The sequence below is a fragment of the Arachis hypogaea genome, chromosome 16 (assembly GCF_003086295.3).
Source record: "Arachis hypogaea cultivar Tifrunner chromosome 16, arahy.Tifrunner.gnm2.J5K5, whole genome shotgun sequence".
Lineage (NCBI taxonomy): Eukaryota > Viridiplantae > Streptophyta > Magnoliopsida > Fabales > Fabaceae > Arachis > Arachis hypogaea.
Window position 1 is genome coordinate 12,617,683 of NC_092051.1, and position 20,905 is coordinate 12,638,587.

The 20,905-nt window shown below is 35.7% G+C and overlaps 2 protein-coding genes and 1 long non-coding RNA gene across 4 annotated transcripts in view; 2 read left to right on the forward strand and 1 right to left on the reverse strand.

Annotated features, from left to right (window-relative positions):
- The first annotated feature begins 13,692 nt into the window (after positions 1 to 13,692).
- The window catches only part of LOC112756459 (uncharacterized), a 48,529-nt gene continuing 41,316 nt past the window's right edge, over positions 13,693 to 20,905 (forward strand). Inside the window, exon 1 of the mRNA XM_025805067.3 lies at positions 13,693 to 13,711. The gene's annotated coding sequence lies outside the window, so the exon portion shown is untranslated. The remainder of the gene's footprint in view (positions 13,712 to 20,905) is intronic.
- LOC112756667 (SNF2 domain-containing protein CLASSY 4-like) lies at positions 13,868 to 16,239 on the forward strand. Its single transcript, XM_025805292.1, has 3 exons — positions 13,868 to 14,245; positions 14,734 to 14,886; positions 15,061 to 16,239. Exons 1-3 carry the CDS (start codon positions 13,868 to 13,870, stop codon positions 16,237 to 16,239), a joined length of 1,710 nt encoding a protein of 569 aa, XP_025661077.1.
- Positions 17,125 to 19,840, reverse strand: LOC112758027 (uncharacterized). Of its 2 annotated transcripts, none has more exons than XR_003179476.3 (4): positions 19,662 to 19,840; positions 19,236 to 19,348; positions 17,817 to 18,023; positions 17,125 to 17,586 (listed from the first exon to the last, which is right to left on the reverse strand). It is a non-coding gene; the product is annotated as an uncharacterized lncRNA (long non-coding RNA). The 2 variants fall into 2 exon arrangements; XR_011873505.1 differs by having other exon boundaries at positions 17,125 to 17,621; positions 19,662 to 19,838.

A 20,905-nucleotide genomic window follows, 5' to 3' on the forward strand; every position in this document is an offset into this window, starting at 1 on the left:
TATTTTGGGCCAAGAAACTTATTGATTATTGCAACCAAGCCTAATTCCATAAGAGTTCCTCATGCTTTGTCCGAATCCATGAAGCAAAGAAAAACAAATCCTCAAATGCTTCCAACGGATTCCATTACACTTCCTGAAAGGATTTCAAAGCTAATTTAAGCATTGGGAATATAAGCAAGTGAGAGAAGATTGATTTGACTAATGGCATTATTGCTACACGCCAACTAAGGGAAGTAAAAGCAAGCTATTTTCAATTAATTAGTTTAACAACTTTGAATTGCTTTTCTTCAGATTCTTTCTTCTCTCTCACTTCTTTCTCTCTTCGGTTATTACACAGAAAATATTGGCAGCCATGGAAGCAAAAATGAGCTACCGAAAGGAAGAGAAAGCAAGCCTAAAGACCATCACAATGATGGCAAGAAAACATACAAAAAAAAATGAGCTGTGGCTGAGATTGTCACCAATTTTGGATAGATTTGGTGAGGTAATCTTGGCTTTTCCATGCTCAAAAAGGAAGAAGAAGATCTCGGCCAGCAGGGTGAGATTCTTGGAGGATGGCTTGTCTTTGATTCTGCTCAATCACCACAGGAAGTAGCTAGAGTGGCGAAGTGATGGTAGAGGCAGAGATTGAAGCAGATGAAGTCATCATCATCATGAAGCATCAAGGGCCAGAAATCCATCTTGGAGAGCAAGCCAAGGATGGAGAGCTCAGATTGATGAAGAGTGATGACCAAGGAAGGACTAGAGGTAATTGTATGTTGGTTATTGCATGGTTATCTCTTCTCTCTCTATGTGGCCGAACCGGTTTCTTGAAGGAAGAAGAAGTTGGCTTGGATTTTTGGCTTCAAGTGTGGAGGCTTCTCTCTTCTATAAAAAGGGGAAACAGCCACTGGTTGAGGCAAGGAATTAGAAGTAAGCATTGAGAGTGCAAGGCACAGAATTCTCAGAGCTACCTAAGCTTACAGATTTTCTTCTCCTTCAATGTATTCTGTTTAGTATTTTCTGTTTAATTTTGTCATGTCTTGAGTCTCATGGAAAAAGGCAAACAGTGAGGTTTGTATGAAAAATCCATAGAGCGGAAAAAGGCAGAGAGTGCAAAATTAAAAGAAAAAGCCATAGATGTCTTAGAGTTCCTTTGTTCATCTATGTTGTGTTTCATGATTCTGTGGGAATCCCCTTGTAAGTTGGGTTAGCACTTTACAGTTTGTAATCAAGTTGATTATAGTGAAATTCCATCATTGTTGTGATGGAGACTGGATGTAGGCTGCACTGCACTTAGCAGCCGAACCAGGATATATCTGGGTGTAATCTTCCTTCTCTCCTACTCCATTTCTGTTTTCTACTGCACAGGAGCAAAAACCAAAAATGTCTCGTGCCAAGTGACGAGACAAAATGAAAATGTCTCGTGGCTAGGGACGAGCTAAAAACAGAAAAGTCTCCTCTAAATCCAGCAAGTGTTAACAAGCAAAAAGGGGCTAAGATTCAACCCCCCTTTCTCTTAGCCACTGAAACCATCAATTGGTATCAGAGCTTGGTCTCAAAGAGATCAAGCTTTGCAGCTTGGAGCAAAGATCCTCATGGCAGAAAACAGTGGCGCAAATGTGGTGTCTTATAATCTAACTGAAGGTCAATCAAGCAACAGACCCCCTCTTTTCAATGGGAAAAATTATACCTATTGGAAGGAGAGGATGAAGATATTTGTTCAAGCAGTGGATTACAGACTATGGAAAATTATCTTGGAAGGACCACAATATCCAACTGTTACAAGTGCCGAAGGAGTTGTTTCTCTCAAACCTGAAGCAAGATGGACAGAAGAAGATAGGAAGAAGGTAGAGTTAAATGCCAAGGCAATAAATCTGCTCAACTGTGCTATAAGCTTCGAGGAGTACCGACGGGTATCAAGATGCACAACGGCAAAGGAAATCTGGGACAAATTGCAAATCACCCATGAAGGAACCACCATTGTAAAGAAGACTCGGACAGACATGTTGAATAGGGAGTATGAAATGTTTGCAATAAAGGAAGGAAAGTCCATTGATGAACTGTTCGAACGGTTCAATGCTATCATTGTTGGCTTAGATGCTCTGGGAATTACACATTCTGATTCTGTGCTAGTGAGAAGAGTGTTGAGATGTCTCACAAAAGAGTGGGAAACTAAAGCTTTAATTATTTCTGAGAGCAGTAGCTTAGACTCCATAACACTTGATGATTTGAGAGGAAATCTTCTTGCTTTTGAAAATACCTATTTAAAAAAAGATACAAAAAAGAAAGGAATTGCATTTTCTTCTGTGACTAACCCTCTGGATGATGAATCCAGTGATAACTCTTCTGAAAATGAGTTTGTGTTATTTGCAAAAAAATTCAGGAAAATGGCTAAGCTCAAAGGCAAAGGCAACAGCACAAGGAGAATGAAGAAAGACCTTAGCAAAGTAACTTGCTTCAATTGCAAGGAAATGGGGCATTTCAAATCTGATTGTCCCAAGCTGAAGAAGGAGGAAAAGCCGAAAAGAGGAAAGAAGAAAGGACTGATGGCCACATGGGAAGACCTGGAAAATGACTCTGATGATGATGATGAAGAAACCGAGACCAAGTCACAAACATGTCTCATGGCAGACCACATAGATCAGGTAGTCTTTCATAACTCTAACACTGAAGATCTTCATCTTATGATAGACCACCTCTCTGAAAAAATAAGATGTTTTTTGCTGGAAAATCAAGAACTTGAACAACAAATCACCATTCTCAAGGCTGAAAACAGTTTTTTAAAAGAAAAAGTAAGAGAGGCCGAAACTGCTTGTGACCTTGTTGAAGAGAATAAGCAGTTAAGAGCCCAAGTTAGAAGCTGTGAAAGTAACCATTCTATTCTTGCATATGTGGATTGTTTTAAGCAAAATGAAGAGTTGCTTAAAGAGGTTAAAAGGCTTAAGGAAGACTTAGCCAAGTTTACACAAAGTTCCGAAAGTTTAAATCACATCTTGGCTAGTCAAAAACCTCTTTATGATAAGGCTGGGTTGGGGTTCTATAAATCTGAAAATTCACATTTTGAAAATATTGCTTCATCTTCTAATGATACAAGATTTCAAGATCCCACCTACTTTAACAAAACATCAACTCCCAGATTTTGTAGACTATGCAATCGGAATGGACACTTTCCCATTCAATGCTTTTTCGGTGAAAGAATGGTCGGTGACAAGGTTTATAAAATTGTTTTTGATTACAATGGCTTAGGACATAGAAGATGGTTTAACGTAAAAGGATCCAAAAAGATTTGGATACCTAAGGTTACTTGAGCTTGTTTTGTAGGTGTGCCTAGCATCCAAAAGGAAGGAAAATATGTGGTATATGGACAGCGGATGCTCTAGGCATATGACCGGAAAGACAACCTTCTTCATAAAGCTTGATGAATATGATGGAGGGCTTGTCACTTTCGGTGATGATGCAAAAGGAAAAATTGTGGCTGTTGGGAAAGATATTGATTCAGATTGTGAAAAGGCTGGAACAAATAAAGAAAATTCCAAATCTGTGCAAAATAAAGAATCTGTCAACCCGGTTTTGTCTCGTCAGATTGGAGAAGACATTTCCATTTTGTCTCCTGAGCAGGCACGAGCAACTGAAACAGTGAGACCACCAGAAGATCACCAAAGTACTATACCTATCCGAAAGCCTAGAGAATGGAAGTCTATGAGGGGTTATCCTCATGACTTCATCATTGGTGATCCCTCTCATGGTGTAACAACAAGATCATCCACCAAAAGGCAAGCCGAACCTAGCAATCTTGCTCTCTTGTCACAAATAGAGCCCAACAATGTCAAACAAGCTCTTGAGGATCCATCATGGGTCAAGGCCATGCAAGAAGAGCTTGCTCAATTTGACAAGAATGAGGTTTGGACACTAGTACCTCATCCGGATGGTAAGAAAGTTACCGGTACTAAGTGGGTATTTAAAAATAAACTTGGTGAGGATGGACAAGTTGTTCGTAACAAGGCTAGATTAGTGGCCCAAGGTTACGATCAAGAAGAGGGTATAGATTTTGATGAGTCTTTTGCTCCGGTAGCTAGAATGGAAGCAATTAGATTGCTTATTGCCTATGCCGCCCATAAAGGTTTCAAAATGTTTCAAATGGATGTTAAGTATGCTTTTCTTAATGGCTTTATTGATAGAGAAGTGTATGTGGCACAACCCCCCGGTTTTGAACAAAAAGAGTTTCCAAATCATGTTTTCAAATTAACTAAGGCTCTTTATGGTCTTAGACAAGCTCCAAGAGCTTGGTATGAAAGGCTTAGTGCCTTCTTGTTGGAAAATCAATTTCAAAGGAGTACCACCGACACTACTTTATTTATTAAAGCATCTAATGATGATATACTCCTTGTTCAAGTTTATGTTGATGACATTGTATTTGGATCGGCCAACATTTCCTTGTGTGAAGAGTTTGGAAAACTCATGACTAGTGAGTTTGAAATGAGTTTAATGGGAGAACTTACTTTCTTTCTTGGACTCCAAATTAAACAAACTCCTAGTGGTACTTTTATTTACCAAGGAAAGTATGCAAAAGAACTTATTAAAAAGTTTGGCCTAGAAAATTCCAAAGCAATGGGTACACCAATGCATCCCAACACAAAACTTGAAAAGGATGATGATGGTCAAGATGTGGATGAAACAAGGTATAGGGGAATGGTAGGTTCATTCATGTACCTTACCTCCTCTAGACCGGACATTGTCCAAAGTGTGGGTGTATGTTCAAGATTCCAATCTCACCCAAAAAAATCCCATCTCACGGCTGTTAAGCGCATCATTAGATATATTAAGGGAACTTTTGATTATGGATTATGGTATCCTAAATCTGATGACTTTTGTGCAGTAGGATTTTGTGATGCAGATTTTGCGAGAGATAGAGTGGATAGACGAAGCACATCCGGCATGTGTTGCTTCCTTGGAAGTTCACTCAATATGTGGTCAAGCAAAAAGCAAGCCACAGTGGCTTTATCCACAGCTGAAGCAGAATACATTTTCGCATCTGCATGTTGCACTCAATTAATTTGGTTAAAAACACAATTAGAAGATTACAAATTAAAATCAATAGTATACCCTTATTTTGTGATAATATGAGTGCTATAAACATTTCTAAAAATCCTGTTTTACACTCAAGAACAAAGCACATTGAAATTAAATATCATTTCATTAGAGAACATGTGCAAAAGGGAACTATTGATATTCAATTTGTAAAATCTGAAGACCAAATTGCTGATATTTTTACAAAACCACTCTGTGAAGACAGATTCTGTACCTTGAGAAAAAGTTTGGGAATGTTTGATTTAAGTTTCATTAAAAATTTGTGAATTTTTAACTCTATTCATTTTTGTCTCGTAGGTTTGGACGAGATAAAAATGCAAGCTTGATGGAGGAGCTATGATCAAGGGGGAGGCAACGCAGTTTTAAAATTCTCATGGGCCCCACCTAATAATTCCTGACCCCACCATAGCAGTTTAGTTAGTTATTCCCTCTTTGAAAAATAAAATCACAAAATCCCTTGGATTGTCTTTTCAAATCTTGTTGGAAGAAGTATGTTGTCAAATCATATCTTCTCCTTCCAACTAAATCCCTTGATTCAAGGAAAACTCCCTATTTATCACTCTTTGAAACTCCCATTTGGGTAATAACCGCGCCATTATGGTCATTAACCTCCCATCATCTCTCTCCAATCCTCATTTATTGCACCACTAACCTCCTTCCACCCCCTCTCATTCGGCACTCACCTCTTCATATTCAACCTCTCCATTTCTCTTACCATGAAAAAGAAAACTGCACCTAGGAGAAGTAACCGAACCCCCATTCAAAAGAACCCACCTTTTTCATCACCTCCAACACATACACATATCCATCTTCATTCTACCTCATCTTCTACTCAATCACCTCCATCCAAAAGGATTGAAACCATGCGCCGTAAGGTTGTTGCCAAGAAAACGTCTGGAAGAGGCAAATCTGGAAAGGCCAAGGAACCTAGTGTTGAAGAAGATGAAGACGAGTCTCACACCTCGCCCCCTCAATCATCGCCGAAAAGATCCACCCCACATGCAAGGAGCTCTCAAAAGAGGCAGAAAAGCTTTGTGTTGCATGATACTAATGAACCTGCGAATTTGGAGTCACTCGAATTCAAGAACAAGTTTCACAAGCCTCATTCCCATTTTGATCCCTCTAGGTTCTACTCATGTGCATTCTATGAATTTCACAAAGAAGTCCTGCTGAAACGCCATCTCTGCCCCTCTTACTTGGTGAATCTTGAAAATCTGGCCACCAAAGGAATCAACTTTTCTTCTCTGTTTGATGCTCTGAAATGGACCCCTCTGGTTCATATTCAGAAACTGGTTTACCCGGGGCTGGTCCGGGAATTTTATGCAAACATGCGTTTGATTGATGGCTCAATCCACTCTTACGTCAAGCGTGTTTACATAACCCTTACTCCTCAAACCATAGGTGCTGCTCTTGGGTATGAAGATGAAGGACCAAAAGTCTACATGGTTGATAAATGGGATGATCAAGTGGGAGTTACACAACAAGCTATCTTGCAACACATCTGTGCAAACCTCTCTGGACTAGATGGATTAATCCCAACTCACAAATCCCTTGGCCCGGAGAACTCTCTATTGCACCGCATCATCACTCATATCCTCACTCCTCAAAGTGGTTCTCATCATAGAGTAACAGTTTCTGATTCTATTATCCTTTTTGCTCTCATTACTTCCACCCCAATTTCATTTGCTTATATTATGATACGTCATATGTGGGAAGCAGTAAAGAGTACTAAAAAGGCTAATATTCCATATGGCATGTTTCTCACATGTATATTTGAGTACTTTAAGGTTGATTTGTCTAATGAATCTGTTGAGAACAAGATTTCCATGATTAAAGGAGGAGGAGTTTCGGGCAAGAAAGGCAAGCGGTCTGTTCCCTCTGAACCATCTCTCAGCGATCTGAAGAGCCGTCCTGAACCCTCAGATGTCACTCAATCAATCCGAGAAGTTCTCAAAGAGTTTCGCAACATGGCCAAGCTAATGCGTAAATCTCACAAGGCTGCTCGGAAATTGGAATATGAACAGGAAAGGGCTTGGAAGAAATGTCACGAAAGAGTTAGTTTCATGATTAAAAGCTTTGATGATGACATGGGAACAGGGGATTATGATGATGATTCCGGTTCAGAGATCAATCTTTCTGATGATTAATGACTGTTTCTTTACTTTATTTGATATTGGCTCCATTAGGCTCAATCTGTTTTTTGTAGGAACATGACTTGATACTCACTGCTCTATGATACTTTGCTACACTCTTGTTACTTTATTATGGATATTTTGTTATGTTGTTCATATTTTGTGCAGGTGCCCCTTGATGTCAAAAGGGGGAGGAAAATAGTTTCCAAAATTGAAATTGAAACTAATAAAACAGGGAAGGATTTGCTGAAACAGGGGATGAAATTTTCAAATTGAAAATTCATGATCTCCCTTGTTTAAAGAATGCATGTTGTTATTGCATTTACTATGGTTACTGCTGTTATGCACTTGACATTTGGCTTATAATGATGTTTGACAATATGTTTGTATTGATCATATGAATGCCTGATTGTTGATTTATCTTGATGAACATGCTTGTATTGAAATAGGAATATTCTTATTCATCTTGGTAAACATGTTGGTTTGAAAATTTATCTTTGGCAGTTCCTTCAAATAATTGCCATGTTTTGATTTGATCATATGATTCAAAATATTTTCCTTACTTGAATAATATGGCTCTGATATCTTGACTGGAAAATATTTGAATTTTTTTTAAACAACTTTGTTTTGTTTGAGCAGTAAATCAGTTTATGATATCAAATGAGTTTTGATTATCAATTAAAACTGCTCATAAATCAAGCATTTAGCATCATCTACCATGCTAAATAACATTGTTCTTGAAGCTTGATTAAAATGTTACATATTAGTACTTTCCTTGGTAAAAATGGTATATATTAAGGGGGAGCCATGTGACATGTAGAAAGGGGGAGAAATTCAATCTTCAAAGGGAGTACTCATACTCAATCTTATCAATTTCTTTCCATTTCAATTTTAATAATGTTTGTCATCAAGGGAGAGATTGATGAGTTTGGAAAACTCTAAATTAATATTTGTGATGACTAAACATTATTAAAATAAATTAATTGCAAAATTATTAATCTGAATTTTTCATTCAATATATATATTGATTAAATAATTTTGTTACAGGTTTTAATATTGGGCCGAAAACAAATTTCTGGTGCAAGACCAATTACTATCAGCCTTTGGTCTTAAAAATATATGATGAATATGGCTGACTTGATTCTTTATGTTACTTGGGCCTAAATAATTTTGATTGCTCTAAGCCCAAGTGTGTTACATGCTTTCCCATTTGCTTCATGCATACTTCAAATTTTATTAGGAAAGCAAATGTTATTTTGGGCCAAGAAACTTATTGATTATTGCAACCAAGCCCAATTCCATAAGAGTTCCTCATGCTTTGTCCGAATCCATGAAGCAAAGAAAAACAAATCATCAAATGCTTCCAACGGATTCCATTACACTTCCTGAAAGGATTTCAAAGCTAATTTAAGCATTGGGAATATAAGCAAGTGAGAGAAGATTGATTTGACTAATGGCATTATTGCTACACGCCAACTAAGGGAAGTAAAAGCAAGCTATTTTCAATTAATTAGTTTAACAACTTTGAATTGCTTTTCTTCAGATTCTTTCTTCTCTCTCACTTCTTTCTCTCTTCGGTTATTACACAGAAAATATTGGCAGCCATGGAAGCAAAAATGAGCTACCGAAAGGAAGAGAAAGCAAGCCTAAAGACCATCACAATGATGGCAAGAAAACATACAAAAATAAAAATGAGCTGTGGTTGAGATTGTCACCAATTTTGGATAGATTTGGTGAGGTAATCTTGGCTTCTCCATGCTCAAAAAGGAAGAAGAAGATCTCGGCCAGCAGGGTGAGATTCTTTGAGGATGACTTGTCTTTGATTCTGCTCAACTACCACAGGAAGTAGCTAGAGTGGCGAAGTGATGGTAGAGGCAGAGATTGAAGCAGATGAAGTCATCATCATCATGAAGCATCAAGGGCCAGAAATCCATCTTGGAGAGCAAGCCAAGGATGGAGAGCTCGGATTGATGAAGAGTGATGACCAAGGAAGGACTAGAGGTAATTGCATGTTGGTTATTGCATGGTTATCTCTTCTCTCTCTGTGTGGCCGAACCAGTTTCTTGAAGGAAGAAGAAGTTGGCTTGGGTTTTTAGCTTCAAGTGTGGAGGCTTCTCTCTTCTATAAAAAGGGGGAACAGCCACTGGTTGAGGCAAGGAGTTAGAAGTAAGCATTGAGAGTGCAAGGCACAGGATTCTCAGAGCTACCTAAGCTTACAGATTTTCTTCTCCTTCAATGTATTCTGTTTAGTATTTTCTGTTTAATTTTGTCATGTCTTGAGTCTCATGGAAAAAGGCAAACAGTGAGGTTTGTATGAAAAAGCCATAGAGCGGAAAAAGGCAGAGAGTGCAAAATTAAAAGAAAAAGCCATAGATGTCTTAGAGTTCCTTTGTTCATCTATGTTGTGTTTCATGATTCTGTGGGAATCCCCTTGTAAGTTGGGTTAGCACTTTACAGTTTGTAATCAAGTTGATTATAGTGAAATTCCATCATTGTTGTGATGGAGACTGGATGTAGGCTGCACTGCACTTAGCAGCCGAACCAGGATATATCTGGGTGTAATCTTCCTTCTCTCCTACTCCATTTCTGTTTTCTACTGCACAGGAGCAAAAACAAAAAATGTCTCGTGCCAAGTGACGAGACAAAATGAAAATGTCTCGTGGCTAGGGACGAGCTAAAAACAGAAAAGTCTCCTCTAAATCCAGCAAGTGTTAACAAGCAAAAAGGGGCTAAGATTCAACCCCCCTTTCTCTTAGCCACTGAAACCATCACACTTGATCATCTATTTTTTTGGACAAATTATATTAATATTCTTTATATTCTATTCATCTTTTGTTTTTAAGAAAGGTTAGAGTTATGTGTATAATAGTTATATAATATGTAACATGTTATAAAATTAAAAAAAAAATTAATTAGAGAGCCAATTTTTTCTGTTAATATCAGTCAATTTTTTTAAATTTTATCTCAAATTTTAAATCCTAATATTTAAATCATAATTAAATAAATTCTAAATTATAACTTTTAAAGCATAAATATTAATCCTAAATCTAAAGTTCTACCAAAAAAAAATTATAATAAAAAATTGATTAATATTGAGTAATTAAAAATTAATTCTTTATATCAATTCATAAATATACCTAGCATATTTTAGTTAAATCATAAAAATTATATATATACTTTTAAAAATAGAAAGTAGTCGATCGAATAGAATTTTACTGCTTAGAAAAATTGAGAATATATATATACTTTTTTTCTATAGTTAAATTGAAAGTGATATAATATAAATGGATACAAAACAAAATAACTCAGAAATTTTGACTTGTCATTTGTCAAGCTAATTAACAAATAGAACAGAACAAGAAAAAATTAAATAAAATGTAGATGTAATAATAATAGCAACACATACATATATACACAAGAATTAATAATAACAAGATATGGAGTTAAACAAATTGGTTGAATAATTCCTTACCCCAAAATGCAGCAATTAAGAAGATGCAGGAAGTGAGAAAGAGAGAAGAGAGGAGAGGGGGCCATGCAAATTTTACCAAAATTAAATTAGAAAAAAGGAATAAAATAAAAATAAGAGTAACTTGGGTTTCCATTTTCTTGTAAGAGAAGATCAAATGTTAAGTGTTGTGTGTGCCCCCCTTTTCTATGTTCATTGTCTATTTCTATATATCTCACACACTAACTTCCACTTCTCTCTGAAACAAAAACAATCCCCCTAACAAGAATTAAAGAAAACAAAATTTTAATGTTGAATTAAAATAAATCCAAACATTTTAATAATTTCTTCCAATATCATTAGATACCAATTTGACTTCACACCTTATAATTTCTTGTCATTGCATATGCATGATTCATAACTTAAAATATATGATGCAATAACGTTTTAACAAATACAGTTAATAACAAAAACTGATAAGATTTTTTATTAGAAGATAGTCTAATAATTATATTAAAATAGATATTAATTAGAAGATGATGTTTGCATTGTAGACTACTATTAATTAGAATAGATGATTAAAAAAACTAAAACTATATAAAAATTACAATTTATAAAATAAATTAATTTAACAATAAAATACTATAATTGATATATCATTCATTCTCACTTACATGAAAACCTAGATATCAATTTTCATATATATAAAATAGATATACTGTATATTCAAAGTCACTCTTCCTTACAAAATCTTATATTATTTTTTATTTTATATACAAATTTTAAAAATTGAATCTTGGATCTTTATAATTTTTTTCTATCCCTCATCCTATAATCTATAAAGAAAAACAAATATATATATATATATATATATATATATATATATATATATATATATATATATATATATATATATATATATATGTATGTATGTCATGATTATGGCCAAATTAAATAAACAATTTAATTAAATTTAAAAAAAAACTTAAATAATAAATACTTATATTAAAAGTAACATATAATTTATAAATAAGTTATTTTCTATTTAATTTTTTAATTTTAAAAGTATTTATTTTAAAAAAATAATAAAAATTTTTTTATTATAAGATAAATAATTTTTTAACTCCTCTATAAACAATTAAATAACTTTTTAGAAAGTCACAATTTGATTTTAAAAATTATACTAAACATTAATGTTACAATTTTTCATAAACTAAAAATTACTTATGAACCTATCCAAACTTACTCTATATCACAGAGACTATAATATTTTAAAATTAAAATAATATTTTTTATTATTAAAAATATTTTTTTAAAAAAAATATTGCTTAACAATAAAAAGATATATACATAATTATAATCTGTTTTTTTCTTTTATATTAAATTTGAGAGAGTGAGAGTATTTTTTTTGGTGATAGAGTGAGAGTAGGAGAGGTCATAGAAGATTTTGTTTTTGATATTGGAGTAATAACCGTGTTTTTTTAAAATGTGGGTTGATGGGGTATTATTCTTAAATATGAGACCGTTTAATTAGTTAAACAAAAATTGGACTGTCCGATTTATGAGGATACAGAAATCGGACTAAAGGATTTGTGAAATCGGACCGAGGAAATTGTGACGATACAGAAATCGGATCGAGGAATTTCTGTTAAAAAAAATTAAAAAATTTGAAGTATAGAAATCGGACCCTCCGATTTATGTATCTTTCACACTTTCCAAAAAAATCAAAAATTACAATATTAAAGTATATCACAACTTTTATTTCATACATGCCAAGCTTATCAAATATAAAAAAAATTGAAAAGATAGTGTCAGTTTTTATTAGTACCAAAAAAAGTTTACTCTGACTCTTACTTACCAAGTTACCATATTTGGAAAACCCATTACAACCCGATTTGCTTTGCTCTCTTTGGCGCCTTTTACATTAACACACAGTAGAGAACCAAGGCAGAATAGCTTTGCCATTGCCTGTCTTCTGCAACCTATTCTCTCTTTTTTTCTTCTTTTTTTTCCACGTTCCTTCCTCCCTAAGCTGTTCTACAAAAAAAAAACGTTTTTCTGCGGAAGGCGAAAAGGAGCAGGAAGAAAGAAGAAAAATTAACGGAAAACAAAAAGGCTTCTTTTTGGTTCAGCATGGTGATGGTTAATGGTGTTGCTAGCAGAACAAGAAGCAAGAAGAAAGAGAGGTCTTTGAATCCGTCTCCGATTGGATCAGGATCCCAAAACGTGTTTCCTATTGATGGTGCTGGAACTTCTGCCAACGATCCTATAATCGTTGGTTTGAGTGATAGTAGTAGTGATGAAGGCACTGATAACAGTGATGAGGGCCGTGGAAGAAGTTTGGCCTGGGATTTTGGGCTTTCAAGTGAGTCAGAGGGAGAATTCAGCTTCAGCATCAACTTCATCTTCAGGCAGTGATGATAGTGGTTCAAGTTCTTTTGATGATGAGGATGAAGAGGAGGAAAAGGAGAAGAGGAGATGTAAGAGGAGGAAGAAGGAGAAGAAGAGAAGAGAGCCAACTTTTGAGTCTCATAGCAATAAAGTTTTGAGCTGTGACGAGGTGATTGTGGAAACTGAATGCTCTGGAATTCGCAAGAAGAATGGTGAGAATAAGAACAATTCATCCTCAACCGAGAAATAATGTGTTTGATCATCAACAAGAGAAAATGCTACCAAAGGATGCAGATTGTGCTAGTGTTCTCTTTGGAGAACGCAATATGGAGGGTTGTTCTTCAGAAAAGAATGAAGATAAGGAAAAGAATGTAGCCAAGAAACCGGTGGAGGTTTGTTCTTCAACAAAGAATGAAGATAAGGAAGAGAATGTAGCTATGAAACCAGTGGAGGGTTGTTCTTCAGAAAAGAATGAAGATAAGGAAAAGAATGTAGCTAAGAAACCAGTGGAGGGTCTTCAATGAATGTGGCTAAGAAACCAGTGGAGGGTTGTTCTTCAAAGAAGAACGAAGACAAAGGAAACAAGGTGGCAAAGAAACCAATGCCGGCGGGGAATAGAGCACGGAAGAGAGTGGAAAGAACAGGAGAAAATGTTGGTGCTGATATTGAAGCCTCTTCCCAAAAGCGTTCGCGTCCATCCCCACCTGAGGAGGATGATTCAGAAAAGGATGAAAAGAAACTGGTAAAACAGAAGGGTCGTGAAAGTGTGTCTGATTTTGTGGCAAAGGACAAAGGGGACTCGCCGATGATCGATTAAAGAGTGCCGATGAATGATGAAAGAATGGAGAGTGCTGAGGAAGAGAAGGAGAACAAGAAGGAAGGAGAGGCTGAAGGAAAGCATAAGGCCGGGGCGGATTGCGAAAGTAGTTACAAAGAGAGGGAGCAACATAGAGTGACAACAAATCCATCTAGGCCAAAGGAGGCACCGTTGATTGAACTTCTTGCTGAATGCTTTCGGATTAAGCATTATCCAGATAATGTTCATAAGCAAGATACAATCTCAAAAGAACCAGCTCTCAATGTTCAGAGAAAATTTTTTGTTCCAAAGAAAGTGCCAATTGAAAAAACTGAATCTGAGAAGGAGAGGGATATGTTGTGGGAAGAAATGGATGCTTTGCTCAGACTAGGTGAAGTTGACTCCTTGGTAAGTCATCTTTCGTTTGCTGAAACACTAAATAAAATGTCTAACTTATAATCATATTGAATGTTGGATTTTGTATCTGTGTTTTTATGTGCAACAATAGTGGTAGGCGCATTGTATTATTTTCAATGATTGATTTAATTTTTTGAAATTTTGGTGAGTTGTTAAATGTTCAAAGAGTTGATGTAACTAGTAACGAGTCGTGTTAGGAGTAAGAGCTGGTGTGGCACTATTAGTTATGATAGTTAGTCTATATATCAATCATATACTGCAGTGTAAGAAAACAATTAAGATCACAATCTCATTGATCACATTTTCATTCTCTCTGATTTTTCATCTCATAGCCTTAGGCCTGATACCTTTATAAGTTGATGAAGGCCATTCACTAAATAGCCATTTACATTATAATTAAAACATATTACGGTCATAAGCTTCTTTTGATCTTTGACGTTCTAAAAGATATATATCATAATTTATGTTATGAATTGCAGGTTGGCTGTGTTGAGATTGTCGAAACGCAACAGAACACAGAGGCTCCAGCAACCCATTGTAAGCACAAGTTTGTCCATGATGAAGAGACTGGAATATATTGCATACTCTGCCATTGGATGGTCATAGACATAAAAGGCATGCCGGTACCCTTTGTAAGTAGACTTCATTGATGAACTAGGACATCAAGGTTGATGTGAACTATTATCTCTTGAACTATAATACTCACTTCATCCAATAATCAATGCTTAATTTTGTTAATTGATGCCTTGTGTTGATTTGAACTATGGGATGAGCTTGTTTGCATGCTTCTGTTGTACATAATACAGGTGAGTGAGTATCCAAGAGAAGGATCAAGAAAGAAGCTGCTATCTGATGGGCCTAATGGCTTATGCTTTGATGATGCTCCATTCGGTGTCCGAGAAGGTGGTTACTGTAACAAGGAAGGCACAGTTTGGGACCTGATTCCAGCAGATACTAAGCAAAACCTGTATGCTCATCAGCTTGAAAGTTTTGAATTCCTTTGGAAAAACTTGGCAGGAACCATGGAGCTTCCTAAATTGAAGAGTTGTGACTCGAACAGCACGGGTGGATGCATCATTTCTCATGCTCCAGGGACTGGAAAGACGCGGCTGACCATCGTGTTCCTTCAGACATGCTTGGAAGTGTTTCCAGATTGCCATCCCATGATTATTGCTCCTGATAGCTTACTGCTAACTTGGGAAGATGAGTTCAGAAAGTGGGACAATGAGATTCCGTTCCATAATTTGAGCAATCAAGACACTTCAGGAAAAGAGCACCTAGCTGCATGCAGCAAAGTTGGAGGGTCTGCTCCAAGCCAGGAAGATATCCAGATGGTGAAGCTGTATTCTTGGTTCAAACAACCAAGTATTCTTGGAATCAGCTACAGTTTATTTCAGAGGCTTACCGGCTTGAAGCGTGATAGAAGCTTGAAGGAGAATGCTGCCACAGGGGTCATGGGAAAAATCCTGCTTGAAATTCCTGGATTGTTGGTATTGGATGAAGGACACACGCCACGAAATCAGAGTAGTCAGATTTGGAAGGTTCTTTCTGAGATTCAAACTCACAAGAGAATCATCCTTTCCGGGACTCCTTTCCAGAACAATTTTCTGGAGCTTTACAATACAATCTGCGTGGTCAGACCGTGCTTTTCGGATACCATACCTCCTGAGCTTAAAAAGTTCTGCCAAAGAAGATTGATGCAAGAGAAGAAAGAATCTAAAGGTTTCAGTTGGGAACCAGTTTCTTCATTCAGAACTGAGAATCTAAATGATGAGAACATCAAGCAGTTGAAGCAGCTGATGGATCCATTTGTGCATGTTCACAAAGGCAGTATTCTTCAGAAGAATGTTCCTGGTTTGAAAGACTGCGTGGTGAAGGGGGATAACATGGTGCGCCATGGGAAACTGAGAGACTTGTTTGGTGACTGTGTGATGCAGCCAAATGACTGTGATTTGATTGATAATTTGGATCCTAAAATTTCCTGAAATTCAAGCTTAAGGTGGGAGTGGCTTCTTTGATAATGTTTATGTTGCTTTGCTGATTTTGTGCTTATCTTATACGTGTTCTATTATGGCTATTTTTCCATTATCTAATTCTTATACTCGAAATTGCAGTTGAGAGTTTCCAGTACTGAAGAGTGCAGCCATTGTGAACAAGTTGTCATGGAGAAATTAGCAGCAGGTTCTTAGTGCAGGGAGGTAATTATGGATTAATCTTAAAGTGTGATTGTCAGAGTCATTGGTTTTGGTTTACTTTTGCAACTGAGGATGAAGGGGGAAACCATATTGCCCTACTTCTTGAGCTATTTCCGTATTTTTTTTCTTTTGTTTTGACTTTATGTAAGTTGTGATTTTGCTGTAATCCACCTTCACTACCATTGTTGGGTGAAAGTGAAGTTTGAAACTTATTATTGAAGAGACAGTGATGCATTTTACATAAAGCAGGAACTGGTTACTCATCTCAGCAGAAAAGGAAGAGGACTTCAATTTGTCTTTGATAGTTCTGCTTTACTATGTTTCAAGTAAAGAACAAAAGGCAACCAACCAAGTCCATCAAATTACCACCATTATTGCTGCCTAAATTAGCATTTGACAATAATGAACTGAACAACAGCATTTTTGCATTATTATTTTTCTGGCTCAAGCATTCTCTTTTCTTCGTAAATAGAATGTAGAAGCTAACCATGACGTTTGGGAGAATGTAAATTCTTTCATCAAATGAAAAACATTCCTTTATATATGCTGTCTTCCATACAATATATCTACTTTTCAAGCAAAATTAAACTTGTGATAATTATTTATGGGGCAAAAGTAAAACTTTACTCTCACCTACATGACAAACAAGATTTGAAAATAAATTATCAGTGTTTTGTCAAACCAATTTTATCATTATTTCTGACAAGATTTGCGTTTTGAGCTCATCAACGTTACAACGAAATGATAACAAAAATTACATGCTGTGGCCAAATTGATTGAAAGTTCAAAGGCGACGAACAAACAAGCTTTCATTGTATCTCCAATGTGAATGTAACAATAAAGATGTCAAAGATGCCAAGGTACATAAGCACTTAAGATTCAGCTCTTGTTGCTACGCTAAATCAATTCTGTGGTGCTTAATTGCTTAGAGGAGCCTGTAATGAAGCTTTTGCTGGTTTTCGAGTATGGAGGTGCGGCATAGATGGTGCCTAACATATTTTACAAGATTTACAGGCTTTATGAAGACTTCAACTTCCTCTATTTTAGCTGCGAGTTTCTTCACAAATTTGCTGTTACGCTTTGAGTGGTACCTTTCACTTCTCTTGGTTGTTCCATTGTATGTTTTATCTTCGCCATCTGCAGGCAAAGAAGTTCATGCACTTTTTCTTCAGCTACACAGTAAAAGCAATGAATCTTAGTAGTTAATTTAGTGCCAATTCCTATTCAAGAAGATCTACACTTAACCCTACCCATTTTCATCGACAAAAATGTTACTTGCTAGACACTGCCGTGGCTTTATTCTTATATAACCCGAACCATGAAAGATTCTAGCTGAAATATGAAATCTTGAAACAGATTTGCCTGACCTCATTTAGTCCCTGTTGTGTTTTGACAGATACATGAATAGCTCCATCAGGACCTGATTTCCGGTACTTCTCCAGCTCAAATTCTGTGGGAGATGGCTTTTCTGTTGCATAGACCACAGGTGATGGCTTCAACAGATCAAATTTGGATACAACATCAAGCCACAAATGTCCACTAAACCTTTCTTTGATCTCTTTGTATATTGAAAACTGCATAACCAAGTAACCAACCATCATCAACTGATGCTTTGTCAATATACATGGGAGTAAGAGTTACAAACATATGTAACATGTTTGATGCATAAAATATACATGCATGCCTTGAGGAGCGTTGTTTTGATGTAAATAAAGTTGACATGCTACAGAAATAGGATAGGACATAGGATACTTATTAATGTCAACTTGTTCGTCATTCTATAAATTTAAGGCACTTGATTATGTACACAATTATGTATTCAGCATATATGTACACACACTGATTGGAGTCTTGGGGATACTCCCAAGTAAATTTACACTACAATTAGTCCCATTTTAAGTTTCTTCAATTCTTTTTTCCTCAAACACCCAAATTCTACAATAAGACAAGAAGCAAGCCGTCTCCAACAAGGTGGAGTCGGGATCAAATAACATCATAGTGTTCTGTCTGGAATCACATTCATATTTGAACTATTAATATTTAAATCTCTTTTAATAATATCTCCTGTGATTTTCTTAGGTTTCTTGTAGCTCTAGCTACAGGATGACTGCGCAACAATATAAATTTAGTCCTCTTTCTAGTCTATTCAATTACACAAAAGTCTCATATCCTTTATTATTAATTTACAAATTTTGCATTAAAAAAGAACCCCAAATATTGAATTAACCAGGACAGTCTAAACCAGTTTTGATTGCATTAGGTTGGTTTAGTTTTTTTAATTAAAAAAACCAATCTAATCCTGAGAAAATAATTCTAATTGGCTGAATCAGTTTAGTTGTTACATCAAAATTGATCCAAACCAAGTCATAAACACCAATAATAAAAAGCATGACTGGAATAAAGTAACGCTTAACAGACAGACAAAAAAATCTGAAGGATGAACATCAAGTGGTCAATCGTAATATCTTTATCATGTAATTGTAGCTTATCATATATCAATATAGACCAAAAAGAGCCACAATGGACAATACTTCAAATACAATGGAAAATCTAAGGTAAAACTCTGAATTGTACATCTGAAACAAATATTCAAAGGATCATGAATACAGAAGCAATAAACATCTTAAAAACAAAATAAAAGGCTTTCACATACATCTAATTTAAAAGGAACCTGATGAGCTACATACAAAGTACATATTTCAATAATATTTATAGCCGGTAATTGAAAATTGAGTTTAAGCCTTAATTTAGTTATTTTATCAACTCAATTGTCATAAAAAGCACACCTGATCAGATGGTGAAGTGCCACACTCCCCAGAAAGGTCATGAACATATAAAACTGCTGTTGGAAGATGTGAAAGGACAGCAAGAGTCAACTTCTCTAAATAATTCCTGTCCTCTAAAAACCAGGAAAATAAAAGCATATAAATCATAAATTGAAGGACCTAAGTCATTTAAAACCACATTAGAACAAGGAGAAACAATGGCAATTTATAAGAAACAATGACAAATCAACTAATTATTACAGTACTGGATGCCAATGCCTTTGTATACCAGATAAGGAAACACCATGAAACATACATACATTTCAGGATTTTTTAATTAAAAAAGATTATACAATAACAAAGATCTTTGCACCTTTATGGAGACAATCTCTAACCATAATCAGGTGAAATGATTAATAGGGAAAACCCGAAAACTTTTGAACATACCAAGCCTGAAGAATTAAGGTAGAATGTCCAGGACACACCAGAAACAAAAGCAGCAAAATGCACACCATAACTCCTAAACAATGATCTGCAGAGATGCAGAGCAGGGAAGGCACGAAAATCATGAAACCTACCAAACTAAAGAGGACTAACTAGAATTTGAAATTGGATAGTGACGGGGAGGGTTGGCAAGCAGGCTGGCCCACCCTGCCCCCTATCCCGCCCGGCAAAAAAATCTGGGCCAAATATGCCGATCCATCCCAATTTTGGCGAACTGGCAAGTAGCCTACCAAAAATTATTTTTTAAAAATAATATTAAAAAAACAGTTTTCAAAAGAATTAAGCACTAATATTTTTTTAAATGAAAAAATATTTTGAAAAAATGTTTTATTATTATATAATAAGTTACCAATATACCAAAAAACGTTTTATTGTTTCTTTAAATTTCTTTTTAGTTTTAAGTGTATAACTTTTGTAGAACAAAAAAGGTCACAAAAAAGTGGTGGCTGGCCTTAGGCAAGCTGTCTTTCGGGCTCAAATTCCATGCCCGACCCGCCTTTTATGACAAGTTGGCCTGGCAGGGTACCTTCAGACATTATTCTCCACTTTTATTTCTGTTCTTTCTCTGACTCACACTCTCTCAATATGGTATCTTAGTTTGTGTATCAACAATGGTGTTTTTTCAAATATTCTTGATTAGCCATCTCTCTCTCTCTCACACACACGTGTCTAAACAAAGCATATGTAGTAAGCACGATTATTAGCAAAAATGAAAATAAAAATTAAATGAAGCACCAACCAGGAAATCACTTCACAAAGGAGTACAGATTTGGATATTCTAGATTTTATCTATAGTTTCTTATCCATGTACTCTGATTTGTCAAAACCAATGAAGCAAAGTAATCTACACGTAATGAACAAGAGAGTAGTCTCCAATTCATATGAAGCTTTTTTTTCCCTCCTACTATTTAATTGCACTCAATTTGATTTAAGAGAAGACTTCAATTTGCAAAAAAGAAAGGACTTGAGGTGAACTTGAAATGAGCAAAAAATAAGAGCTTTTTATTTGACCACCCCTTTCTACCCAAAAATAAGAGTATGGTCCATATAGAAGAAACAGATTACAATAACCTCACACATTGCCATTTTCAACCCCCAAAATAAATCATTGGGAAAAAAAAGAGAGAGAGAGAAAGCACGTAACTGTAAAACTGCATGATTTTGAAGTTGAGAATGAAAGATTAAAA